General features: G+C 34.6%; 1 protein-coding gene across 1 annotated transcript; it reads right to left on the bottom strand.

The window, feature by feature from the left end:
* Positions 1-7451: 7451 nt before the first annotated feature.
* Positions 7452-9112, bottom strand: LOC112198673. The gene is made up of 2 exons (XM_040517408.1): positions 8430-9112; positions 7452-7922 (listed from the first exon to the last, which is right to left on the bottom strand). Exons 1-2 carry the CDS (start codon positions 9037-9039, stop codon positions 7567-7569), a joined length of 966 nt encoding a protein of 321 aa, XP_040373342.1. The 5' UTR covers positions 9040-9112; the 3' UTR covers positions 7452-7566.
* Between the last annotated feature and the right edge of the window lie 1525 nt (positions 9113-10637).

Genomic DNA, 10637 nt, shown 5'->3' with positions numbered 1-10637 from the left:
CCAACTCAGTGCCCATCGAGTTGGATTGGTCCAGGCCCAGCATCTCCAAGACGCCATGTCGTATGCAGCAAACCGAGCATCTCCGTGCTCCCGACCCGATCGTCGCCACCACGCCCTCACACCGCTACGATCGTTGCCACCATGCCCTCATGCCGCTACGACTCCAACCGCCTCGCCTCACATCTCCATAAACCACGTCGTTAAGACCCGATCCCGAATCACGCCGTTAAGACTCGATTCATAAATGACACTGCCGGTCATGATTAGCACAAGCCTGCCGCCGGTCAGAGTTGATGCCAAAAACTCAAACCAAATCTGTCTGGTACCCTCGAGCATAGAACATCCACCCAAGGAGGATCCTCGACAAATTACAGATAGAAACTCCCATCCGGCAGCAAACCAGGAGCCTTCGGCGAAGCCGGAGCCAGCCTAAACGTCAGGCACAGCCAGACGAGCACCATTTCTCAATTGGAAGAAGATAAAGAGATTTTATCAATTCAGAACCTTTATTGCGAATATAACCAATATCCAACAATTGAAAGCTATTGTCAATCTATCACCAACTACAAAAACTACTCTCACAAATACCTCAAGCTACTCTCACTCAAATACAATCACCATCAACTTCATTTCTATAGGTATACGACCAATATAAAAACTGAGGTTAACAAATAATATAAATAAATTTTTTGTTAGAAATTTCAAGATATATAGTATAAATATGAAAACTGAGGACAATGAACATCAATATGAGGTTAGCATAGTGATTTCTTGTGCAACATGTATGAGGTCATGGGTTTGAGCAATGGTTGGTTAAATTGTTGAGAAACTTTTTATTTCATAGATTTCAAATAATGAGACCTAGCTATTCAATCAAAAAGTGACACATCATCAAAAAAAGCCCACCAAGTCCATGTCAACTCCTATGCTGACTAGATATGCCACTACATCGCCACGTCAGAAAACATGGACCCACATGAGCCACGTAAGCAAGTCAACGACTCATTTGACAGAAGACTAACAGATTGGCCAATCCATGGACCTATTGGAACAAAGTGAAAGTGTAGGTGTTTTTAATGAAATTAGAAAAGTAGGGATCAAAGTGATTTTACCTCTAAAATTCAGGGCAGTAACAGTATTTAGTCCAATAACATACCTCTAGAATAGTTAACCAATAAATCACATAGCAATGAGGTATCTAAAACTATATACGACTTGATAATGTATTGGCAAAAACTCATAGCATAAAACAACCTATCTCATAACATGGATATTAATAAATACCATAGGTTTAGAATTTGTAACCAATGAAACTCATAACACAATTAAAATAAAAACCCAATTGTTAACGTTGAGAACCGGAGGTCCTCGTTAACGTTAGAGAGAGAGAGAGAGAGAGAGAGAGAGAGAGAGAGAGAGAGAGAGAGAGAGAGAGAGAGAGAGAGAGTATGAGACACGAGAAGTATAGTGGTTTGTCTTTCGCTTTGAGGGAGACTACATCCACTTGAAATGTTTGACTATATGTGTTTGGGCCTTGCGGGCCAAGTGGATTACAAATGTCATAATGGGATAGATTCTAAGTGGGATGAGAGGTCCCTTTTATAAGTAAGGGAGCCACTGTCCTTTACATGTTTTTCAATGTGGGACACAAAGTCCTTATTCTAGTGTAGAAAGCTTATCATGGAGGTATCTTGGCAAGGCCAGGAAAATGGCTTCCCGGCGAGGTCTTGGCCACCTCTGATTACCATGGGGTAGCTTGGATGTCAGGCTACGGAATGCACGTTGCGGTTGGGTCTCACTATAGCTTGTGGGACCTCTAAGAGGGTGTTACTTATGTTTGGTGACATAGTTAATCCTCTATGCTAAAGGTAAGCTAATAGTCATTAAGTTTTTAGAACTTAAAAGTTACGCCTTGTTAATTACCTAATAGCCGGCCTTGACATTAAATAACATATGATAAATTGCACAGCAATGAGGTATCTAGAACTATATGCATCTTGATAAGATATCAAAAAAGTATAATACAGTAAAGTAACCTACCTCATAGCCATGAACATCAATAAATATCATACCCTTGGAATATGTAACCACTAAAACTCATAGGATAAAAAAAAGCTGGCATACATTAAATTTTAGAATTTGAAAGTCACGTTTACTATCTTTTAGCCGCATGTCATTAAACATACCTATAGTCGTGACTTTAAATAACATACCTCTTGAATAAATCACATATAAATGCCGTATCCCCCCTAACAGAGAAAATTAGATATATATATATATATATATATATATATATATAAACCCAATTTTCTAAAGGAGAAGTTTTATATACACATCCCCAATTACTTAATGCACACCTTCTACATTTTTTTGTCATCAAACTTCCATCTATACGCCTTCTCATTAATAAATAAATAAAAACAAAAACAAAGAAGAGTCCACAAAAATAAAATAAGACTAAGTACTTTCTATCTCAAAATATTAATTAAATATTTTCTTATAGGTTAAATTTTCTCCTCGTCTTCATACTACAATCGACGTCTCTTCAAGATCATACGTGAATATTAATGACAGATAAAGTAATTGTAGTGAACATGAAGAATTAGCAAGCAACCAAATTGGTTGAAACATATTGAAAGAAGTTATAAAACCATCAAATATATCTTGCATACATGAATACAACATGATCAATCACTTTGTTGGCAAAACAACCACCATGGCTCATTCTTTACCGATTTTGATATTGACCATGACTATATCGATCACGAAGATATTGACATACATTGAATAATCTAAAATCTTAGAGGCATCAAGATTTTCAACTTGAAAAACAACAAAGGTAAGAAAGTTAAGTTATTCAATCTTCTAGCAATATATCAACCTCATTTATGTGAGAAACAACAGATGTAATTAGTAAATACTATATTGATATGTGCCGAAGTTAATTAGCAAATAATTCCACAATAAAAAAAAAGAATGTATTAAATAAAATTTTATGATACATAGTCAACCTATTTTTTTTCCTTTAGATTTTCTCATTTATTTATTTAATGAGGAGGGGCATAGATGGAAGTTTGATGAAAAAATAAGACAAAAAAAATATAAAGGGTGTGCATTAAGTAATTGAGGGGGTGTATTTAAAATTTCTCTTTCTAAAGAGGTATTGGGAAAGGGAGCTTCTATTCATACCTCCAAAATTGGTATTTGGACCTCTCTCTTTTTCCAAGTTATAGTTGACTTTGTTAACTCATGCCAAATTACCAATAAGGACACAAAAGAGGAAGAATTTTTTTTATTTTTTTTTTTAATTTTTTTTAACCCCACCCCTCCCCTCCCATGATCTCAGTGAGGTCTAAAACTGTGACATCCATGATATTGGTTATCCTAGATAACTAACAGGTCACAACTCACTGACCAAAAAAAAAAAAAAAAAGACTTCTTACCTTTACAAATAGTATGTTTCGATGAGACAATTTGCAAAATTCTAAGTTGTGCATTGCCTATTATATTGTTGCTTACACTTTTATTCCAACTCAAAGAAATTAGTAAATATGTGTCTCTCTCCAAGCTAAGGAGCATTATGTTGGACCGGCTTTGGAACACTATGACCACTTTCAGTACAGGCATCTGTATGTAAATCATAATTAGGTGATGAAAACTTTGTATCCAAAAACTCAGTTTAATTAAAAATTTTGAGAATTGGGATTAATATCTAAACATCTCAGATAGCAGTATACCAATGTGCTTCTATATTCAATTGATTTAATGAAAAATACTGTATTGACTACCAACTGGAGATTTTTTTTTTTGTGCAGCTTAATTGTATGAAGGGTAAAATAGGATTGTGAAATCTTCAAAAATTGAAAGAGTTTTGACTACTGATTTTGGAGGTATGAATAGAACGTAAAAGAAGAATTTTTTATTGATTTTATTGGACAATGGGCGTTATGGGAAAATCAGGGAGGTCTAGATAGCAAATTGGTTATCTATAAAAGTAAGTTGGAGGTCTATTAAGTTGGGAGGTCCAAATGCCAAATTTAGAGGTATGAATAGAAGCTCTCATTGGGAAAACCCATACATATTTTTCTAGGGTGTTGTTATTAACACACTTTAAATCTCTATTCACACACCATTTTCCATTTTTATTCTTTAAATTCACATTTATTTTGGTAAAATGTCTTAACTAATCTTCTTTTGCAATTTTCTTTCTCATGCTCCAATACAAATTCAACTGTCATGTTCTATCTTCACACCAAAATCCCTCAAATCCAGAAGACATGCAATGTTATTGAACACGTTCATTTTTTTATTCTACCATAATCCTTCTGCTTCTACAAAATTCGATCAATTGGTCTTACTCCAGTTTCTACAGTTTGGAGTTGCGGGTCGGATTGGTGGTTGGGAGTGTGACTGGTGGAGCTGGTTTGGTGGAGAAGAAGGCGGGAGATGGCAGGCTTCATGGCGGTGGCTCCATTCATGGCTAGTCGAAGATGGAGTGGTTCGACAAAAATCTAGATGTATGGGGCGTGGGTCGTGAGACGCCAACGGTGGAGTGATCGGTTTGGAGGTAAGCCGACAGTTGAGCAGCCATCTTGGGGTAGCTGTTTAGGGGCTACCATATTCAATCCTCCGATTCAGATCCGTGACCGGTGGTGCAGCAGCAATGAGGGGATGCAGATGGGAACTCTGCAGGGATTGGCTCGAGCCCTATTAGGTGACTTGGATTTCCCAACTACTTGGGCTAATGGTTGGGTGTGGGTTCAATTCTTCGGCCCTACCCTAGTGGTTTTTTCCTTTATAGTTGTTTTTTATTTTTGTTATTTAGTTTGGTTGCGTATTTTATGAGTAATAAGTCCCTACACTTGTTGTGTACGGTTAGTCGGGCTTTGTGCCTATATGTGCACTCAATGTGCCTTGTCTGGTCTAGGTAGACGACGAGTTTCTTGCTTCGTCAAATGTTCTCTATCGCCTAGTAGCAGGGCAAAGCTAGGTGTCATCGGATTTATCCTTCGGTGGTAACATAATAGGAAAACTGTGCTTATGGTCATTATGCTACGTTGTAATCGGGTTACATATCGAGTTATCTTTCCATTATGTCACCATTATGTCAAAGCATATAAAGTAGCCAGTAGTACACTTTTTGCTAGTTGGTGCCTGGTCGAATACATTTTTGGTAGAGACTCCTGATATCATTTCAGGACGTTCTCAAGATGCTTATTGTAATCAGAAGTTTATGCTTAATGCCCCCCCCTCTATATTCGATAGTTTCATTAATCAAGACTTGAGCGCAGTCGCATCAGACTTTTATTCAAACAAAATAAGATAAAAAATAGGACTAATTTCAGTTTACCCCCCCAGAGGTTAGGGGTCGTCATCATGTTAGTCCCTCGAGTTTCAATTTAATCAATAACACCCTTGTACTCTCCAAATTCATCAGCCGTGTCCAATTTCTACTCTTTCGTCCAATTTGGACCGTTAAGTCTGACTTTTGAGGGCTAAAATGGTCATTTCAAGACAAAAAAAAAAACAAAAAAAAAGATTTTTTTTTCTTTTTTTCGTTTTTTTTTTGCTTTTTTTTTTTTGTTTTTTTTTTCATTAAATTTTTTTTTTCTTTTCTTTTTCTTCGCTTATTATTATTATTATTATTATTATTATTATTATTATTTATAATTTTGTCTTCAACCTATACACCACAAGTTATAATAGGTTTATAAAAACAAAAAAAATACTCTAGGTGGTTAAAAAGCCGCTCGCTGGTCTACGATATTTGTGATATATCTACGATAAAGCGAAGAATTTTAGGATATATCAGTAAAATATAATAGGTTTATAAAGTGAAGAATTTTAGGATATATCCCCAATAAAGTGAAGAAATATCTATAAAATATGATTAAAAAAATAAATACAGATATTTCTTCACTTTATTGGGGATATATCCTAAAATTCTTGGCTTTATCGGAGATATTCCACAAATGTCGTAGACCAGCGAGCGAAGAATTTTAGGATATATCCCCAATAAAGTGAAGAAATATCTGTATTTATTTTTTTAATCATATTTTACAAATATTTCTTCACTTTATTGGGGATATATCCTATTATTCTTCACTTTATAAACCTATTATATTTTACTGATATATCCTAAAATTCTTCGCTTTATCGGAGATATATCACAAATATCGTAGACCAGCGAGCGACTTTTTAACCACCTAGAGTATTTTTTTTTTTTTTTATAAACTTATTATAACTTGTGGTGTATAGGTTGAAGACAAAATTTATAAAAATAAAAAATTAAAAAATAAAAGGACTAATTTCAGTTTAGTCCTAAACCCTAAAAATAAGAACTAAAAAAAGCGAAGAAACAGAAAGAAAAAAAAAAAAAAAAAAAACACCACTTAGGGGGGTAAATTGAAATTAGTCCTTTTATTTTTTTATTTTTTATTTTTATAAATTTTGTCTTCAACCTATACACCACAAGTTATAATAGGTTTATAAAAACAAAAAAAATACTCTAGGTGATTAAAAAGCCGCTCGCTGGTCTACGATATTTGTGATATATCTCCGATAAAGCGAAGAATTTTAGGATATATCAGTAAAATATATCTATAAAATATAATAGGTTTATAAAGTGAAGAATAATAGGATATATCCCCAATAAAGTGAAGAAATATCTATAAAATATGATTAAAAAATAAATACAGATATTTCTTCACTTTATTGGGGATATATCCTAAAATTCTTCGCTTTATCCCCAATAAAGTGAAGAAATATCTGTATTTATTCTTTTAATCATATTTTACAAATATTTCTTCACTTTATTGGGGATATATCCTATTATTCTTCACTTTATAAACCTATTATATTTTATAGATATATTTTACTGATATATCCTAAAATTCTTCGCTTTATCGGAGATATATCACAAATATCGTAGACCAGCGAGCGGCTTTTTAATCACCTAGAGTATTTTTTTTGTTTTTATAAACCTATTATAACTTGTGGTGTATAGGTTGAAGACAAAATTATTAAAAAAAAATAAATAAAAAAAAAATAATAATAATAATAAGCGAAGAAAAAGAAAAAAAAATTTAAATGAAAAAAAAACAGAAAAAAAAAATGCAAAAAAAAAATTGAAATAAAGAAAAAAAATTTTTTTTTTTAGTTTTTTTTTTTGTCTTGAAATTCAAAAGTCAGACTTAACGGTCCAAATTGGACGGAATAGTAGAAATTGGACACGACTGATGAATTTGGAGAGTACAAGGGTGTTACTGATTAAATTGAAACTCGAGGGACTAACATGATGACGACCCCTAACCTCAGGGGGGTAAACTGAAATTAGTCCTAAAAAATAACATACCTCTCACCAGGAGCGGATCCAGGGTTGAAAAGTTGTCTAGGCTAATTATAGAAGTGCACAAATTTTTTTTTTTTTGGAGGTTTGGAACCCAGTGGGAGGCTCATCCTCACGCCTTTATTATTTTCAATCAAAACATACAACGGAGGGGACATAAAACCAAACCCCGTAAATTAAAAACTACAAGCATACATTTGTTGTAAAACAACAATAAATTAACTAAATCGTACCCTTCGAGGCCCACTCACTTCAAACTCAGCAATCACAGAATCATTATCAATGCTATCGGCAAATTCTTTTTCAATGTAGAGAACCATCAAATCATCAAAAAACTCATCTTCCATCTTATTTCGAAATTTGTTTTTTATGATGGTCATAGATGAAAATGCTCTCTCTGTTGTTGCTGTAGAAACTGGCAGAGTCAGCACAAGACAAATCAATCTATAAATCATAGGAAAGAATGCTGACTTTCTTGATTCAACTAACCGGCGACACAAATCAGACACAGTAGTTGTGTTGGCAAATCTTGGATCCTTCTGAATATCTGCTAGAAAATACCCACACTCCATATCTAGAGCAAGCATATCATATGATGTAAAATCATGAGGATAAAACTTCAAAGCAAGATTGCAAACATCTTCACATTTAAATGATCGAAAATTATCACGTGGATCTAATGTAGCACTAAGAATAAGGAGCTCCAACGAATTATCTGCAAATCTACTATCCAACTCTGCCAACTGAAAGTCTATCACAGCATTAAGTATATTGACCCGATAATAATGCTCATTTGTAATATTTTGTTCACAAGCCCTTGTACTTTTCTTGTAAGGAGCAGACATATCTGGCATAATAATATCATACTGACAACAAAATGATTCAACCCTCATAATCAAATCATCCCAACCATCTTCTCTCATATCTTGAAGTTTTGATTTTGTTATTGAAAGAAAATTGAGAGCATTGAAGATGTCTATGGCTTTTTTTTGCAATGACTGACAAAGAAAATCAGTAATCTTCATGACATCATGCATCAAAAGCAAGCAAAACACAAAATCAAAACGCTTCATTGCATTACCTACACTCTTTGCTTCTCCTTGTACTTTATTTGGTCCATTTGCAACCAAATCTGCAAGAGTTGTTTGGGTAGCTCCAAATAACTTAATCAAACTTGAAATAGAGCGAAGATGTGAACCCCAACGAGTAGCCCCTGCTCGTTGTAAAGTGCAAAGCTGATTAGCACCTCTACCAGTCTCAAGTGCTCCAGCAGCCACTAAATCTGCAATTTCTTCTTCTCTGATAACTCTCAAAGCTGAATGTCTTTTTGCAGAAGAATCAACAAAATTTACAATCAAACTTAGAGTTGAAAAGAATTCCCAAATATCATGCACCCCTTTAGCTACAGCATTTAAAGTCAATTGTAAGAGATGAGCAAAACAATGAACATAATATGCATATGGACACTCTTCACGAAACAAAGCTTGTAAACCATTAAATTCACCACGCATGTTGCTAGCACCATCATATCCTTGCCCACGCATATTTTCTACTTGAAGATCATATTGAGTAAGAACTTTGGATATCTCATCTTTTAGAGTTTGAGAACAAGTGTCTGCCACACTAAGCACTTTGAAAAACCGTTCTCTAATAAACCCATCACAATCAACAAATCGCAGAATGATAGCCATTTGTTCCCTATTAGATACATCAACAGCTTCATCAACAAGGATACAAAATTTGGCATCTCCCACTTCCTCCCGAATCTTGGTTCTAACTTTGTTACCAAGTATATTTAAAATTTGTTTTTGAATAATGGGAGAAGTATACTTAGCATTCCCAGGAGCATTTTGTAAGACTCTGCGAATATCTATATTCATTCTTCCAAAGGAATCCACAACCGCATTGAAATTTCCACCATTAGATGAATTAACCGATTCGTCATGGCCTCTAAAAGCACATCCTTGGCGTGCCAACAACCTTACACTCTCTATAGTAGTAATAAGCCGGAGTCGGTTATCTGCTACTTCTTGTGATGATTGTGTGCTAATCACCCTTTCAATATGCTTAGATGGGTTTCTTAGTGACTCCCACTTGTGCATGGCAATATTATGTGGGGAATTTAAGACTCCCATGTGAGAGACAATGCCAGATTTTTTTGACATAACATTTTTCCAACCTTGAAACCCATGCTCAGTAAATGCTGGATGATGGGATGGATAACTATCAAATAAGAAACAAGGGAAGCAAAATGCTTTGTCCAACTCTGCGGAATACTCAAGCCACGGCCATTCTTTGAACCACTTAGGATTAAATTTTCGACCTTGACCTCCGTCAAATGATAATGGGTAACTACTTAAGTGAGGTTGATACGGTCCTAAGACCACATAAGCTCTTCGAATATTGTCACGCTCATTCAAAGGGTACTTGCATATTGGACGCCGTATTCCTGGATCACGTTCTAGAGAACTAACATAAAAACTTTCTTCTCTCTCAATTCTTTCATTATGACACTCTTCCAGTGGAATAGATGGAGAAGGGTTTAAGGGGACATCATTAACAGAATTCTCAGTCACATTTCTACTCCCACTCCCACTCCCACTTCTAATCTCATCGACACTATCACTTGATGGAGTATCACTTGTAAACCATGACAAAAGATTTTTGTACCTCTTGGGTTTCCGGTGATCTGTCATTATATTCAATACCTATAATATTATATAGATACCACCATTAGAATTATACAACTATAACTAATTATACATTACTATTAGTTACTAACTAGCAGCAGACTTTAATGTCTAATGGATTTAATATGTGCCTCCTTAACATATATATAATAACATATATTTCTAATAGGTTTGTGAACAAATATAAAGTTAGTAACACTAACCAGATGGAAAGGGCATCAACAGCAATCTCGGTATTATGCATAAACCCAAACACTATCACCAAAACTCTCAAATAAAAAATCTCCAATCTGCAACACAAAATGCACATCTATAAATAAATCACAACATAATTAGAAGCCAAAGAAAGCATCAAGAAATCCCAAAGCCCAACAAAATTACAAAAGCTTATTCACTTATTGTTACTTATTTTTTCTTTTTTCTTAGCCAGTCATTTATCATCAAACACATCAGACCATGAGACCATTCAGACTGATCTGCATTCAGTCGGTAAATGGTAAATTGGTAATTCTAAGTTTCTAAGTTCTAACTAAAAATAGTTGAAATACAAATATACAATCATCATTCATCAATTCATCAAAGCAGGCTAATCCACCCAG

This window comes from Rosa chinensis, chromosome 4, assembly GCF_002994745.2.
Source record: "Rosa chinensis cultivar Old Blush chromosome 4, RchiOBHm-V2, whole genome shotgun sequence".
Lineage (NCBI taxonomy): Eukaryota > Viridiplantae > Streptophyta > Magnoliopsida > Rosales > Rosaceae > Rosa > Rosa chinensis.
The sequence above is the reverse complement of the archived record's forward strand: the minus strand, read 5'-3'. Positions and strand labels throughout refer to the sequence as shown.